The sequence below is a fragment of the Ranitomeya imitator genome, chromosome 2, assembly GCF_032444005.1.
Source record: "Ranitomeya imitator isolate aRanImi1 chromosome 2, aRanImi1.pri, whole genome shotgun sequence".
Classification (NCBI taxonomy): Eukaryota; Metazoa; Chordata; class Amphibia; order Anura; family Dendrobatidae; genus Ranitomeya; species Ranitomeya imitator.
In genome coordinates this window covers 762174085-762191727 of record NC_091283.1, presented here as the reverse complement: position 1 = coordinate 762191727, position 17643 = coordinate 762174085, and the positions used below count along the sequence as shown (strand labels likewise).

Sequence of the window (17643 nt, the reverse complement as noted above, 5' to 3'; positions counted from 1 at the left end):
AATTATCAAATTGCCAAAAGGCAAAAAAATCCCTAAAGACTATTAAAATTTAACTTTTATTTACACTATTAACAGGAATAACAGATTAAAATTTGCAAAGGCCAGTATTTGGTTTGGACAAATTAGGGAATAACAACAATATATTTCTATTGCTTCATTGGTGGTCCAATCACACAAATTTCCTTGTACAAGGGGAAGCTTAGGACTGTTTCTTTTTTTTTGAAAATCTGTTTATTAGAGTTTTATAAAACAGTACAAATCATACATGTCCAATGTTGATAATACAGTAATGTAACAATATTAATGATATTGTATCCCCAAACCCTCCCTCCCCTACATAAACCAAAACATGAACCTCCAGACTTAGGACTGTTTCTTAATAGCGCTAGTCAGTTATGAGGATAACGAATATAAAAATATAGGATAGTGTAGGTCCGCGGCTACACTGATCTGCATGTAAATACAAATTTGCGTAATTGGGGAACATATCAGTCTACCAATGAAGTAAGATAAAGATTGTTATCCCCCAATGTGTCCAAACCAGGTACTGACCTCTGCAAATTTTAATCTAGTATTCATATTAACCCCTTACCGGCATCGGACGTACTATACCGTCCGATGCCGGCTCCCCTGCTTTGATGCAGGGCTCCGCGGTGAGCCCGCACCAAAGCCGGGACATGTCAGCTGTTTTGAACAGCTGACATGTGCCCGTAATAGGCGCGGGCAGAATCGCGATCTGCCCGCACCTATTAACTAGTTAAATGCCGCTGTCAAACGCAGACAGCGGCATTTAACTACCGCTTCCGGCCGGGCGGCCGGAAATGACGTCATCGCCGACCCCCGTCACATGTCCGGGGGTCGGCGATGCGTCTCCATTGTAGCCATAGAGGTCCTTGAGACCTCTATGGTTGCTGATTGCCCGTCGCTGTGAGCGCCACCCTGTGGTCGGCGCTCACAGCACACGTGCAATTCTGCTACATAGCAGCGATCAGCAGATCGCTGCTATGTAGCAGAGCCAATCGGCTTGTGCCTGCTTCTAGCCTCTCATGGAGGCTATTGAAGCATGGCAAAAGTTAAAAAAAAAAGTTTAAAAAAATGTGAAAAAAATAAAAAAAACATAAAAGTTTAAATCACCCCCCTTTCGCCCCAATCAAAATAAATCAATAAAAAAAATATCAAATCTACGCATATTTGGTATCGCCGCGCTCAGAATTGCCCGATCTATCAAATAAAAAAAAGTATTAACCTGATCGCTAAACAGCGTAGCGGGAAAAAAACTCGAAACGCCAGAATTACGTTTTTTTGGTCGCCGCGACATTGCATTAAAATGCAATAACGGGCGATCAAAAGAACGTATCTGCACCGAAATGCTATCATTAAAAACGTCATCTCGGCACGCAAAAAATAAGCCCTCAACCGACCCCAGATCACGAAAAATGGAGACGCTACGAGTATCGGAAAATGGCGCAATTTTTTTTTTTTTTTTTTTTAGCAAAGTTTGGAATTTTTTTTCACCACTTAGATAAAAAATAACCTAGTCATGTTTGGTGTCTATGAACTCGTAATGACCTGGAGAATCATAATGGCAGGTCATTTTTAGCATTTAGTGAACCTAGCAAAAAAGCCAAACAAAAAACCAATGTGGGATTGCACTTTTTTTGCAATTTCACCGCACTTGGAATTTTTTTCCCGTTTTCTAGTACACGACATGCTAAAACCAATGATGTCGTTCAAAAGTACAACTCGTCCCGCAAAAAATAAGCCCTCACATGGCCAAATTGACGGAAAAATAAAAAAGTTATGGCTCTGGGAAGGAGGGGAGCGAAAAACAAACACGGAAAAACGAAAAATCCCCTGGTCATGAAGGGGTTAATAATGTAAATAAAAGTTACATTTTCATAGTCTTTAGTTAGGGATTTTTTTTGCCTTTGGCAATTTGATAATAATGGCCTAAAAGATGAACACTCTAGGAAAAAAAGTCAACTCGAGTCCGACGTTGCACCCTTTGGACTCGATGGCTTTGTAGGGGGCTCAATCTGAATGCAGTAGGAGGAATCCTGCTTAACAGTATAAAATCTTCAGCTTTATTTCTAGACAATCAAAACCTCTTGACATGCATGCACAGGAAGAGGTTAATCCAATACAAATTGGGCTGAAGCGTTTATACCATTGAGCTGGATTCCTCACTACTTACTTCTGATCAGCATCGCTGGTGGCAGCCATGTTGATTTCATGCTCCAGCCAGACCAGGCAACTGCGTGAGCTGGCTGTTCCTACTTTTTTTTTTTTTGCCTATTCTGAATCTTTTTATGCAGTGCTATTCCAAACCCCTTGATGTAGATCAGAAAGCAGATTAAAACTTACTGTGAAATTGGCCTAGGAGCCCATGCAGCAGGCTTGACATGCATAAGCATCTCTTAGAGATCCATGTTTTTTTACAAAAATTTATTATGAAGACAATTTTTTACGTTTTCCCTTCCTCCGTTTAAAGCACCAACATCTGTCTGACTGATGAAGGTCATTAGAAGACCGAAATGTCTTTCATTTTTGGATGGCCTGCACACAAAATTAAGCTCTTTAAAAATGTACCCAAGTTGTGCTGTAATTACTACTTTGAACCTGAAAAAGATCGACCAGAGCAGCGGCACTCATAAAAGATGAAAAACTTAGATTACTGACACCACTACATCAGTAAAATACAGTTGTGGCCAAAAGTATTGACACCCCTGTAATTCTGTCAGATAATACTCAGTTTCTTACTGAAAATGATTGCAATCACAAATTCTTTGTTATTATCTTCAATTAATTTGTCTTAAATGAAAAAACACAAAAAGAATTGTCCTAAAGCCAAATTGGATATAATTCCACACCAAACATAAAAAAGGGGGTGGACAAAAGTATTGGCACTATTCGAAAAATCATGTGATGCTTCTCTAATTTGTGCAATTATTAGCACCTATAACTTACCTGTGGCACCTAACAGGTGTTGGCAATAACTAAATCACACTTGCAGCCAGTTGATATTGATTAACCCTCCGTCACATACAATATTCGGACTAACGAGTTCACATACAATGTGCCTGTCAGGCGCCTGCTGGAAAAATACCTATAATATCTAATGTTTGCAATTTCAGTGCTCTAAAAGTGATCAGTGACCTTCATAGGGATGTAATAAAAGAGACTACACAATCAGTTGCAAAAAAAAACATTTACTTAACATAAAACTAATAACTATGAAATACAAACTTTTCAAAACTCCCGCCAAATAGTCCCCAGTTCGACTCTCTCAAAAAAATGTACAAAGAAAATTTTTGAACACAAACTTAATTTTAAGGTACCTTAAGTACTATTAAAAACATATTCAATCAGAAGTAGATGCTGAGGTTTCCCCAGAAAAGTCACACTTGCAGAGCAAATAGCAAGAATTACACACCATTTTTGCATGTGTCAGGCAAATTGCTTTATGACATTTGAGACATTCATAATTTGAAAGCCTTCTGGTTCCACTTTCCGTTTGGCAGGTGGTGCATCTCCTTCTTTTGTGAGGTGGTGCAGATGGTGACTTTTCACCATCATCTTCTGGGCGGAACCTTTTGAGCTGAACTTGAAGGCGAGAGGGGATACCGATTGTTTTCACGCTTCTCCTGCGTAGCTCTCCAAGTACTAGTTCATGGGCCAATTTTTTCAGATACAATCGTCTACGGAGTGGTTCAAGCTTGTTTTCAAGATAAATTACTTGTGAATTTATACCACCCAAATTCAACATAGCAAAAAATATGACCACTGGCCAGCGTTTGATGTTTCTGCTGACGTTGAAAGTGGAGCACATCTGATCTGCTGTATCCACACCCCCTTTGGTGGCATTGTAAAATGTAATTATCTCCGGGTTTTTTTCTGCCCCAGTCCCAGGATCGATGGCAGCATCATCATGAAGTGTTGATAGAAGAAGTACGATTTTTTTGGCATGTGGTACATAGGAAACTAAAGCCTTTCCATTATGGAATGCAAACATACTGCTGTACTGTTGTCTCTCTTTCACACTTACAAACTGTGGCGGCAATTCCCTTTTGTTTTTTCTTACAGTTCCCACATATGACAGCTTCTGAATTTTCAGATAATCAATCAGATCACAACTTGTAAACCACTTTACTCTCCTAAATCCTCATTCAGTGTGAGGTCTCTATCATCTAACAGCATGTTTGTTACTTCCTCAACATTAAGTTGTTTGGATAAATTGTACATTTTCCTCTCCATTTCAGCAGATAATCTGAAGCAAGAGAAGGAATATGTTAGGGAACTACTGTATATGCCTGAGCAGCACACTTTCTTTTATAAAATCTCCCTTATTTCTATGAAATATCCTCACATTTTGTGCTATACATTCATAAAACAAGCTAAAACTATTGTGATGAATAAAAACATAAAATACCAACCTTACTGAATGTGACGTATTCACATACAATGAGCCTGAGAGATCTGTGCAGCTATATCCTCTCCCCTGAAGCTCTGAAATCCAACTGTGATATCAGGTTTCACAGACCTTCAAGAGACAGGAGACTACCTGGAGGGAGGGGGTTTCCTCACAATCTGGTGAGGAAGGAGAAATGAAAGTAAAAGAGAAGCGCCTGTCAGATCAGTTGTATGTGACGGAGGGTTAAAGTTGACACAACCTCTGTTCTGTGTCCTTGTGTGTACCACATTGAGCATGGAGAAAAGAAAGAAGACCAAAGAACTGTCTGAGGACTTGAGAAACCAAATTGTGAGGAAGCATGAGCAATCTCAAGGCTACAAATCCATCTCCAAAGACCTGAATGTTCCTGTGTCTACTGTGCGCAGTGTCATCAAGAAGTTTAAAGCCCATGGCACTGTGGCTAACCTCCCTAGATGTGGACAGAAAAGAATAATCGACAAGAGATTTCAATGCAAGATTGTGCGGATGTTGGATAAAGAACCTCGACTAACATCCAAACAAGTTCAAGCTGCCCTGCAGTCCGAGGGTACAACAGTGTCAACCCGTACTATCAGTCGGCGTCTGAATGAAAAGGGACTGTATGGTAGGAGACCCAGGAAGACCCCACTTCATACCCTGAGACATAAAAAAGCCAGGCTGGAGTTTGCCAAAACTTACCTGAAAAAGCCTAAAACGTTTTGGAAGAATGTTCTCTGGTCAGATGAGACAAAAGCAGAGCTTTTTGGGCAAAGGCATCAACAGAGTTTACAGGAGAAAAAAAGAGGCATTCAAAGAAAAGAACACGGTCCCTACAGTCAAACATGGCGGAGGTTCCCTGATGTTTTGTGGTTGCTTTGCTGCCTCTGGCACTGGACTGCTTGACCGTGTGCATGGCATTATGAAGTCTGAAGACTACCAACAAATTTTGCAGCATAATGTAGGGCCCAGTGTGAGAAAGCTGAATCTCCCTCATGGAGACCATGGAGGTCATGGGTCTTCCAGCAGGACAATGACCCAAAACACTTCAAAAAGCACTAGAAAATGGTTTGCGAGAAAGCACTGGAGACTTCTAAGGTGGCCAGTAATGAGTCCAGACCTGAATCCCATAGAGCACCTGTGGAGAGATCTAAAAATGGCAGTTTGGAGAAGGCACCCTTCAAATATCAGGGACCTGGAGCAGTTTGCCAAAGAAAAATGGTCTAAAATTCCAGCAGAGCATTGTAAGAAACTCATTGATGGTTACCGGAAGCGGTTGGTCGCAGTTATTTTGGCTAAAGGTTGTGCAACCAAGTATTAGGCTGAGGGTGCCAATACTTTTGTCTGGCCTATTTTTGGAGTTTTGTGTGAAAGGATTAATGTTTTGCTTTTTGCTTCATTCTCTTTTGTGTTTTTTCATTTAAGACAAATTAAATGAAGATAATAATACCAAAGAATTTGTGATTGCAATCATTTTCAGGAAGAAACGGAGTATTATCTGACAGAATTGCAGGGTTGTCAATACTTTTGGCCACAACTGTATATATTAAAATAACTAGAAAAAAAAACAAAAAACGTTGGAGTGGTGCTTTAACCCCTTAGTGACAGAGCCAATTTGGTACTTAATGACCAGGCCAATTTTTGCAATTCTGACCACTGTCACTTTATGAGGTTATAACTCTGGAACGCTTCAACGGATCCCGCTGATTCTGAGATTGTTTTTTCGTGACATATTGTACTTCATGTTAGTGGTAACATTTCTTCGATATTACTTGCGATTATTTATGGAAAAAAACGGAAATATGGCGAAAATTTTTAAAATTTTGCAATTTTCAAACTTTGTATTTTTATGCCCTTAAATCAGAGAGATATGTCATAAAAAATAGTTAATAAATAACATTTCCCACATGTCTACTTTACATCAGCACAATTTTGGAAACAAAATTTTTTTTTGTTAGGGAGTTATAAGGGTTAAAAGTTGACCAGCAATTTCTCATTTTTACAACACCATTTTTTTTTAGGGACCACATCACATTTGAAGTCATTTTGAGGGGTCTATATGATAGAAAATAATGAAGTGTGACACCATTCTAAAAACTACACCCCTCAAGGTTCTCAAAACCACATTCAAGAAGTTTATTAACCCTTTACGTGCTTCACAGGAACTGAAACAATGTGGAAGGAAAAAATGAACATTTAACTTTTTTTTGCAAACATCTTAATTCAGAACCATTTTTTTTATTTTCACAAGTGTAAAAACAGAAATGTAACCATAAATTTTGTTATGCAATTTCTCCTGAATACGCCAATACCCAATATGTGGGGGTAAACCACTGTTAGGGCGCACCGCAGAACTTAGAAGTGAAGGAACGCCGTTTGACTTTTTCAATGCAGAATTGGCTGGAATTGAGATCGGACACCATGTCACATTTAGAGAGCCCCTGATGTACCTAAACAGTGGAAACTCCCCACAAGTGACACCATTTTGGAAACTAGACCCCTTAAGGAACTTATCTAGATGTGTGGTGAGCACTTTGAACCCCCAAGTGCTTCACAGAAGTTTATAACGTAGAGCCGTGAAAAAAAAAAATTGCATTTTTTCTACAAAAATGATATTTTTGCCCACAAATTTTTATTTTCACAAGGGTAACAGGAGAAATTAGACCACAAAAGTTGTTGTGCAATTTCTCCTGAGTACGTCGATACCCAATATGTGGGGGTAAACCACTGTTTGGGCGCACCGCAGAGCTTGGAAGAGAAAGAGTGCCGTTTTACTTTTTCAATGTAGAATTGGCTGGAATTGAGATCGGACGCCATGTTGCGTTTGGAGAGCCCCTGATGTGCCTAAACAGTGGAAACCCCCCACAAGTGACCCCATTTTGGAAACTAGACCCCCCATGGAACTTATCTAGATGTGTGGTGAGAACCTTGAATGCCCAAGTGCTTCACAGAAGTTTATAATGCAGAGCCGTGAAAATAAAAAATATTTTTTTTTTCCACAAAAAAGATTTTTTAGCCACCAAATTTTTATTTTCACAAGGGTAACAAGAGAAATTGGACCACAAAAGTTGTTGTCCAATTTGTCCTGAGTATGCTGGTACCCCATATGTGGGGGTAAACCACTGTTTGGGCGCACGGCAGAGCTCAGAAGGAAGGAGCGCCGTTTTGGAATGCAGACTTTGATAGAATGGTCTGCGGGTATTATGTTGCGTTTGCAGAGCCCCTGATGTACCTAACCAGTAGAAACCCTCCACAAGTGACCCCATTTTGGAAACTAGACCCCCCAAGGAACTTATCTAGATGTGTGGTGAGAACTTTGAATGCCCAAGTGCTTCACAGAAGTTTAGAATGCAGAGTCGTGAAAATAAAAAATATTTTTTTTTCCACAAAAAAGATATTGTAGCCCCCAAGTTTTTATTTTCACAAGGGTAACAGGAGAAATTGGACTGCAATAGTTGTTGTCCAATTTATCCCGAGTACGCTGATGCGCCATATGTGGCGGTAAACCACTGTTTGGGCGCACGGCAGAGCTCGGAAGGGAGGGAGCACCATTTGACTTTTTGAGCGCAAAATTGGCTGTCGTGTTTGGAGACCCCCTGATGTACCTAAACAGTGGAAACCCCCCAATTCTAGCTCCAACCCTAACCCCAACACACCCCTAACCCTAATCCCAACCTCATCACTAACCCTAACCATAATCACAACCCTTACCCCAAAACAACCCTAATGTCAACCCTAACCATAGCCCTAATCAAAACCCTAAATCCAACACACCCCTAATCCTAATCTCAACCCTAACCTCAAACCTAACCCTAATCCCAATACACCCCTAATCACAACCCTAACCTTAACCCTAATCCCAAACCTAACCCTAATCCCAAGCGTAACCCTAATGCCAACCCTAACCCTAATACGAACCCTAATCCAAACCCTAACCTTAATCCCAGCTCTAACCCTAACTTTAGCCCCAACCCTAGCCCTAACTTTAGCCCCAACCCTAACCCTAGCCCTAGGGCTACTTTCACACTTGCGTCGTTTGGCATTCCGTCGCAATCCGTCGTTTTGGACAAGAAACGGATGCTGCAAATGTGCCCGCAGGATGCGTTTTTTGCCCATAGACTTGTATTGCCGACGGATCGTGACGGATGGCCACACGTCGCGTCCGTCGTGCACTGGATCAGTTGTGTTTTGGCGGAGCGTCGGCACAAAAAAACGTTCAATGAAACGTTTTTTTGTACGTCGCATCCGCCATTTCTGACCGCGCATGCGTGGCCGTAACTCCGCCCCCTCCTCCCCAGGACATAGATTGGGCAGCGGATGTGTTGAAAAACTACAGCTGCTGCCCACGTTGTGCACAATTTTCACAACATGCGTCGGTATGTCGGGCCGACGCATTGTGACGGCCCCGTACCGACGTAAGTGTGAAAGAAGCCTAACCCTAAGTTTAGCCCCAACCCTAACTTTAGCCCCAACCCTAGCCCTACCCCTAACCTAACCCTACCCCTAACCTAACCCTACCCCTAACCTAACCCCTAACCTAACCCTACCCCTAACCTAACCCTACCCCTAACCCTACCCCTAATTTTAGCCCCAACTGCTGTTCTCCTGCCGGCCGGCAGATGGAGACAGATGGCGGGCGCACTGGGCATGCGTCCGCCATGTTCTGCTGCCGGCGGCCAGGAGGAGCAGCAAGAGGATCCAGGGACCTAGGTGAGTATGCTAGGGTCCCCGAATCCCCCCATTTCTCTGTCCTCTGATGTGCGATCACATCAGAGGACAGAGAATTACACTTTACTTTTTTTTTTTTTTTTGCGGTCGCCGGTAAACAGTTAATTACCGGCGATCGCAAAACAGGGGTCGGTAATACCGACCCCGATCGTGCTCTTTGGGGTCTCGGCTACCCCCGGCAGCCGAGACCCCAAAGATTCTCCCGGTGCCGGCCGGCGGGCGCACTGCGCATGCGCCCGCCATTTTGAAGATGGCGGCGCCCACCGGGAGACACGAGGGGCATCGGGGGAGCTAGGTGAGTGTTGGGGGGCCACCTGGGACCCCTTTTCTCTGTCCTCCGATGTGCGATCACATCGGAGGACAGAGAAATTAAAAAGAGATCGCTTTTTTTTTTTTTTTTGCGATCGCCGGTAAAAGGTTATTTACCGGCGATCGCAAATGCGGGGTGGGTTAAAAACCCCCCGAATCATGTTCTCTGGGGTCTCGGCTACCCTCGGCAGCCGAGACCCCGGAGAAAATCGGCCTCTGGGGGGCGCTATGGACTTTTTCCACAGCACCGTTAATTAACGGCGCTGTGGTTTAAGTACCCTTAGCGGCCGCCGTTAATAGGCGTATCGGCGGTCGCTAAGGGGTTAATGTCATTTAAAAACTTCTTGAAAGGGTTAAGGTTGAACAGTGAATGCAATGCAGTGACACAGCGATGCTGCATCCTGTTGTGCTGCAGAATCACATGCTTTGTACACTGCATCAGTGTAGACATCTGAGACGCAGGGTATATGTAACCATTCAGCTCCATCCTACACACTAGAGATGAGGCAGCTACAGCCACGATTTTGTGTTGTCAGAATGTAATCTTGAAAGACTTGCCTGGGACTTTAAAATTTATGACCCATCCGTACGATAGGCTATCAGTATTAGGAAATAGTCAGATGGCCATATTCCTCCATTGCAATCCTTGGACTGGCAATCAGTTCTCGAGGAGAGGAGCTATATGCTACGCTAGCACAAGAAATACAACCGTCTGACTGCGCCCTTAGATCGTCAGGATTCAGACTCTAAACATTCCCATGATCAGCTGATCCAAGGGGTTGTAACACTTCGGTAAGTGGCAATGCTTTAATGATTACCAAGTTTAGCTCCATACTTCAGACGCAATTGTGCCTGGCAATACAGTTCAGTCACACTAACTTGAAAAGGATGAAGTGGCAGTAAACTGTAATACCGGATACAGCCACTACCCACAGTAGTGAGCCTCCAACAATGTAGGAAATCCTGCAAATACACTGCTCAAAAAAAATAAAGGGAACGCTTTAACAACAGAATATAACTCCAAGTAAATCAAACTCCTGTGAAATCAAACTGTCCACTTAGGAAGCAACAGTGATTGACAATCAATTTCCTCTATGTAATGAATAAAGATTTACAACAGTAATATTTCATTCAGTGATATCTAGGATGTGGGATTTTAGTGTTTTTATTTTTTTGAGCAGTGTACTAAGAAAAGCGCAACACATTTTCAGCTCCAAGTAACACAAAAACAATTATAATTGTGTAGTTTGTGATTATCCTTTATTACAGCAAATCACTCAAAGATGTTGCATGCCATGTCTGCTGTAGGTGATCATTAATACAACAGTGCTTATAATAGGACTTGAGACGTTTGCAAAGGGGTCATTCCATATCAAGTGATCCAAATATGAATTTTTTTTTTTTTACCTGACGTCTTTAGATTTTTTTTATTTTTTGTTTTTATGAAGTACAACTTTAGTTAATTACAAATTAAAAGTTTAGAATTTTTCTCTTCATCAGTTAATTTTTTACAGATTTTTAAAGTTTTGAAAAAGTGCGGATTTTGGCCTGGTATGGCTTTACATTTTTTATCATATCTCGGGCTAGAATTAAGATATAGAGGTCGGAGAGGCATCATTGTTCTCAGAACGGTACCAACTTTCATTTGATATGTCACAAGACTGTTTCTTGATATTTTGTTTTGGAGAAATCAAATTCAACATTTTGATGCGCAATTGTGAAAAAAACGTAGGTTTTAAAATTGTGAAAACATGCATGTGTGTTACTTGTGTTCTTGTTTATATTTGCACAGGGATTCAACTTGGGACCCATCATATTTGGGTGATATTTTAAGCCTTGAATTATCTGATTTTATGTTTGTGTGAGTTTCTTCCCCTTTTCTTTTCAAATTACAACTTATTGAATTCAACATTTATATGTAACAATAAAGAAACACAAAAAACAAATACCGAAGTGCCAGAATAAATACATCTTAATCATCATAACACAACTTGTTCAGCATTTTCAACCTGAATTCATTGAACAAGGCAAAAGAAAAACGGTGATCACATCCTCAAGTGTGAGTTTCCAAATACAGTCTCATCCTAATTATATGTTAAAAACAAGATTAAAAGAACCAATATTTCTACCACCTATTTATACATGTAACAATTTTTTTTCTATTATATCACTAAACAGGTCATTTATGAAGTGTTTAAGAAGAATAGTCCAGGAGTTAAATCCTCGTTTTATAAAATATGAACTAATCAAATAATTAATAGTAGGTTTTTACACGGCCTGTTATCATCAATGTGTCCCTTCTAGTGGGTGAAATGTGATCTTGTCCCATCAGCGCTTACTAGCAATGGCCGTTTCCTTTTGTGTCAGTATGTACGGCCTGTCATGGTGTTCGGCTCCACCTGAGTCAATATCTGATTTTTGTAACTCTTACAATGTCTGGTTTCCTTGGATACACAAAGGACGGCGCTGGACCACAAGCTGCAGAAAAGTCCTTTCTACTTCTTCATTTTCACAATCTTTGGAGAGTCCAGTAGCCGCCATCAGCGCCGATCATATTCACATGTCACATCACCAGTTATGCCATCCATTGCCGATCTTGTGCCGCCTTCTACCACGTCATGGACGTCACCCTCTTTGCTGAATGAAAAAACCCTTGTTTTTATTTCTGTGTCACTATATGGGATGACAGTGGGTATTGCCGAGTCCCCTTTCTGCTTCCTGTAACCGAGGTTTTCACAAACTCTCCTCCTCTTCCTAGTCCTGGTTTGTACAATATATGAACTGGATGCTAAGAATACCGTATATACTCGAGTATAAGCCGAGATTTTCAGCCCAAATTTTTGGGCTGAAAGTGCCCCTCTCGGCTTATACTCGAGTCACGGTAGCGGTGGGGTCGGCGGGTGAGGGGGTGAGGGCGCTGAGGCATACTTACCTAGTCCCAGCGATCCTGGCGCTCCCCCTGCCGTCCCACGGTCTTCGGTGCTGCAGCTTCTTCCCCTCTTCAGCGGTCACGTGGGACCGCTCATTAGAGAAATGAATAGGCGGCTCCACCTCCCATAGGGGTGGAGCCGCCTATTCATTTCTCTAATCAGCGGTGCCGGTGACCGCTGATAGAGGAAGAGGCTGCAGCACCGAAGACCGTGGGACAGGCGGGGAGCGCCAGGATTGCTGGGACTAGGTAAGTATGTCATATTCACCTGTCCGCGTTCCACACGCCGGGCGTCGCTCCATCTTCCCGGCGTCTCTGCACTCTGACTGTTCAGGTCAGAGGGCGCGATGACGCATATAGTGTGCGCGGCGCCCTCTGCCTGATCAGTCAGTGCGGAGAGACGCTGGGACCGGACGCCGGGAGCTGCAAGCAAGAAAGGCGAGTATGGCTTTTTTTTTTTTTTTTATTGCAGCAGCAGCAGCCATGGCACAGATTTATGTGGAGCATCTATGGGGAAATATGAACGGTGCAGAGCACTATATGGGGCACAGCTATGGGACAAAAATGAACGGTGCAGAGCATATATGGGGCACAGATATGGGGCAATATGAACGGTGCAGAGCACTATATGGCCCAGCTATGGGGAAATAATGATCTATTTTTATTTTTGAAATTCACCGGTAAATGCTGCATTTCCACCCTAGGCTTATACTCGAGTCAATAAGTTTTCCCAGTTTTTTGTGGCAAAATTAGGGGGGGGTCGGCTTATACTCGAGTATATACGGTATTTTTTCTCCCTCCATTTGAGGAGTTTCCTGGGTGATAAGATTTGGTGTGAATGTGGCCTCTGGAGGCTGGAGCTGCCGGCCGATCATCTGCTCTGCAGTCACTGTCTATCCCTGCTCATTCTCAGCCCTAACAAAGCTTTCTCCTCTGTCCTCTCCTGCTTCTAAGCTGTAACATAATACAGTAATATCTAAAAATCATGGATTATTTGGTAAATATAGACCCCACACTGTTACACCACAGGCTGAACAGATCTGAATGCGAGATTTTCGAATTGACACTGTAATAGTTTTATTTTTTAAAATATGATCCCATCATGATCCCAGCTTGTATTTTGGTACAGATGGGGCTAAGAGCACAGCAGCCACCTGTGCAGTTTTTGAAATTTTTAAATTAAACGTTTTTTTAATCAAAGATACTCTTGTGACATATCTGGTGAAAGCCTGTACAGTTCTGAGTAGAATGGTGTTTATTTTGTTTCTCTTTTTTTCTAGCCTGAGTTATGGGGAGAAAGGTAAAGGCAGGCAACATCGAAATTCGCACTTTTTCCAAACTTTGAAAATCAATAAAAAAAAAATTCAAAAAAAAATCTAGAATTTTTTTTCTTTATATTTTGCATTCCCTGACACACTATTACCAAATAACAAAATCTCAAAAGAATTAAAAATATAGTGGTAAAAATCATTGGTTCACTTGACATGGAATGACCCAAAGTCTAATATTCAAAAATAATAACATGAATCCCAAAAGAAAGTAACATACCGCAGGGGGTTCTTACTTACATTCTTGTTTAAAAGTGAAATATTCTGTAAGGTGCCTGCATTCATGATTGCCTCTTAAAAGAAAGAGCGTATTGGGATACAGAATCTTCAGGACCCATAGATATAACACGCACTGTTAGGAAAAGAAAAAGAGTAAACCATCCAACGTAATTTTCTCAAAATTATTAACACAGTTTTCTGTAGACCAGTTGGGATCTTTGGTGCATTTGGCGTAGGTCTTCTAACCCCAACTCAACACCCTCAAATATAAACGTATATAGTTCTTCTCAGTCAGGTTACCCACAGCCCTTTTGTTCATCGCGGTCAGTACTCAAACCGTGAAGCACGAATGTGTGAATCCGACCCAAGAAGGAGTATGTTTCCCATTTTCTCATGTATAAACCCAGGTGTGTCCTATAGTCAGAAAAATACAACATTTAGAAGGCTACTCAGCATGTTATGGAGAGAGGCACGGATCCCTGTTGATGGTCCGCACAAACAAGTCAGGGACTGTGCAGATAATACCGGCTGTGTTTTGTCAGTGCAGAAGGAGGAGAAAGACCTACACTTACATCATGACCATGCGGTAAACCTGGCATACTTTCATTGGATTCTCCCTGCCATGATCAGCAGCTACCGGTGGGGGGCAGGTGGGAAGGGGGATAATGCTGTGGCCAGTGGTAATGTACTATAGATTTTGTTTAATGCTTCGGTGGAGACACAATGGTATGTGATGTATGGCAGTAGTATTTGTTCGATGGCATCTAAATGAATTAAATAATTAGGACAAAGTATAAAAAGTTTAAAAAACACCGATGTTGAGTAGATCTTTTTATATAAAGTTGTAATGTAAGGTATATGCCCTGTAAGCATTATTTACTTAAAACGCCTGAACATGTGTTCTGTAATTATCCCAAATCTATCACTGCACCAAAAAGCGCTTCAAGCCCTGAAGGATCATTCACTCTTTCCAGTAGAGCGACATTTGAAAAAAAGATTGCCCCTGTAATAGCAGGATTCATGTGTAGCCGTGGTCTAAGCCCACAAAGAAAGCTTTCCGTGATATACTAGGGGGAGACATTTGTAGTACACCACTATATATGCAAAGCTGCATTCAAATAAAAGAATGCTTGGCAGAGTGTACACTGCTTACCGCTACATAGTCACCACGACTAATATCCTATACTACACAAATACAGTAATCAACAGGATCTGAAAACTTACCACTTTAACCCCTTAATGACCACCGATACACCTTTTAACAGCAGCAGTTAAGGGTACTTAAACCACAGCGCCGCTTTTCAAAGGGTGTAGCACCCCCCAGACTCTGAATTTCTCCAGGGTCTCGGGGAAAAAAAAAAAAAAAAAGTCAGATTTCCCAGGAGAGAGAAATAGGGTTGGGATTACGGTTGGAAGTGTGTAAGGGTTGGAGTTAAGGTACCGTCACACTAGACCAGTGGTCCCCAACTCCAGGCCTCGAGGGCCGCCAACAGTGCAGGTTTTCAGGATTTCCTTAGTATTGCACAGGGGTTGGAATCATCACCTGTGCAGATGATCACATTACCACTGATGCAATACTAAAGAAATCCTGAAAACCTGCACTGTTGGCGGCCCTCGAGGCCTGGAGTTGGGGACCCCTGCACTAGACGATATCGCTAGCGATCCGTGACGTTGCAGCGTCCAGGCTAGCGATATCGTCCAGTGTGACAGGCAGCAGCGATCAGGCCCCTGCTGTGATATCGCTGGGAAGAAAGGCCAGAACTTTATTTCGTCACTGGACGTCCCGCTGACATCGCTGAATCGGCGTGTGTGACGCCGATTCAGCGATGTCTTCGCTGGTAACCAGGGTAAACATCGGGTTACTAAGCGCAGGTCCGCTCTTAGTAACCCGATGTTTACCCTGGTTACCATCGTTAAAGTAAAAAAAAACAACCACTACATACTTACCTACCGCTGTCTGTCCCCGGCGCTGTGCTTCTCTACGCTGGCTGTGAGCGCCGGGCAGCCGGAAAGCAGAGCGGTGACGTCACCGCTCTGCTTTCCGGCCGCTGTGCTCACAGTCAGTGCAGGAAAGCACAGCGCCGGGGACAGACAGCAGTAGGTAAGTATGTAGTGGTTGTTTTTTTTACTTTAACGATGGTAACCAGGGTAAACATCGGGTTACTAAGCGCGGCCCTGCGCTTAGTAACCCGATGTTTACCCTGGTTACCGGCATCGTTGGTCGCTGGAGAGCGGTCTGTGTGACAGCTCTCCAGCGACCAAACAGCGACGCTGCAGCGATCCGGATCGTTGTCGGTATCGCTGCAGCGTCGCTAAGTGTGACAGTACCTTTAGAATTGGTGGGGGGTTCCACTGTTTAGGCACATCAGGGGGGGTCTCCAAATGTGACATGGCGCCACCACTGATTCCAGCCAATTTTGCGTTCAAAAGGTCCAACAGTGCTCCCTATCTTCTGAGCCCTACCATGCGCCCAAACAGTGGCTTTCCCCCCACATACAGGGTATTGGCGTACTCAGGAGAAATTGCACAACAAATTTTCTTGTCCATTTTCTCCTGATACCCTTGTAAAAATAAAAAAATTGTTCCAAAGTAATTCTTTGTGAAAAAAGTAAAATGTTCATTTTTTTCTTCCACATTGCTTTAGTTCTTGTGAAGTGCACCTTGAGGGGTGCAGTTTTTAGAATGGTGTAACTTTTGGGTATTTTCTGTTATATTGACCCCCCAAACTCACTTCAAATGTGAGGTGGTCCCTAAAAAAAGGTTTTGGAAATTTTGTTGGAAAAATGAGAAATCGCTGGTCAACTTATAACTCTTAAAGCGTCCTAACAAAAAAAAAATAAAAAAATTATGTTTCCAAAATTATGCTGATGTAAAGTAGACATGTGGGAAATGTTATTAACTATTTTGTGTGACATGACTGATTTAAGGGCACAAAAATTAAGTTTTTTGCCAAATTTCAATTTTTTTTCATAAATAAAACGTAAGTTTTATCGAAGAAATTTTACCACTAACATGAAGTACAATATGTCGAGAGAGAAAAAAAAAATCTCAGAATCAGTGGGATCCATTGAAGCGTTCCAGAGTTATAACCTCAAATTGACAGTGGTCAGAATTGTAAAAATTGGCTTGGTCATTAAGGGGTTAAGCTGGTATAGAAAGTACAATTTATCATAACACATGCATGCCAATATTGAATTTTATAAAGTCATATTGAGATACAAAAAGATTTACCTCTATACTAAAATACCCTCTGTCTACGTAGTCGCCCAAGAAGAGGTATCTCGTGTTCGCTGGCGATCCTCCTACTTCAAACAACTTCATCAAGTCAAAAAACTGCCCATGAATATCACCACAAACTGGAGAAAAGGCAAGAAACAAAGTCAGATTGTGATCAAACAAGCAGGCAAAAAAAAAAAAAAAAAAACAGGATTTTTGGTTGCTTACCGTAAAATCTGTTTCTCGGAGCCTTCATTGGGGGACACAGGAACCATGGGTGTATGCTGCTGCCACTAGGAGGCTGACACTATGCACAAAAAAAGCTAGCTCCTCCTCTGCAGTGTACACCCCACTGACTGGCAATCAGGAAATCAGTTAGCGAGAAAGCAGTAGGAGAAACAACTACAGATAATAAACTGTAAACATAGAACAAAGAACAGAACACAGAGGAACTGAGAAACATGGGAGGGTGCTGTGTCCCCCAATGG

The 17643-nt window shown here is 42.2% G+C and overlaps 1 protein-coding gene across 8 annotated transcripts in view; it reads right to left on the bottom strand.

Moving 5' to 3' along the window:
• The window catches only part of PPP3CB (protein phosphatase 3 catalytic subunit beta), a 118963-nt gene that overhangs the window by 40887 nt on the left and 60433 nt on the right, over positions 1–17643 (bottom strand). For all 8 annotated transcript variants that reach the window (XM_069753380.1, XM_069753379.1, XM_069753378.1 and 5 more), the window contains exons 3-4: positions 17171–17295; positions 13961–14072 (exon numbers count right to left, since the gene is read on the bottom strand). In XM_069753380.1, the coding sequence (XP_069609481.1) occupies positions 13961–14072; positions 17171–17295 (237 nt within the window). The remainder of the gene's footprint in view (positions 1–13960; positions 14073–17170; positions 17296–17643) is intronic.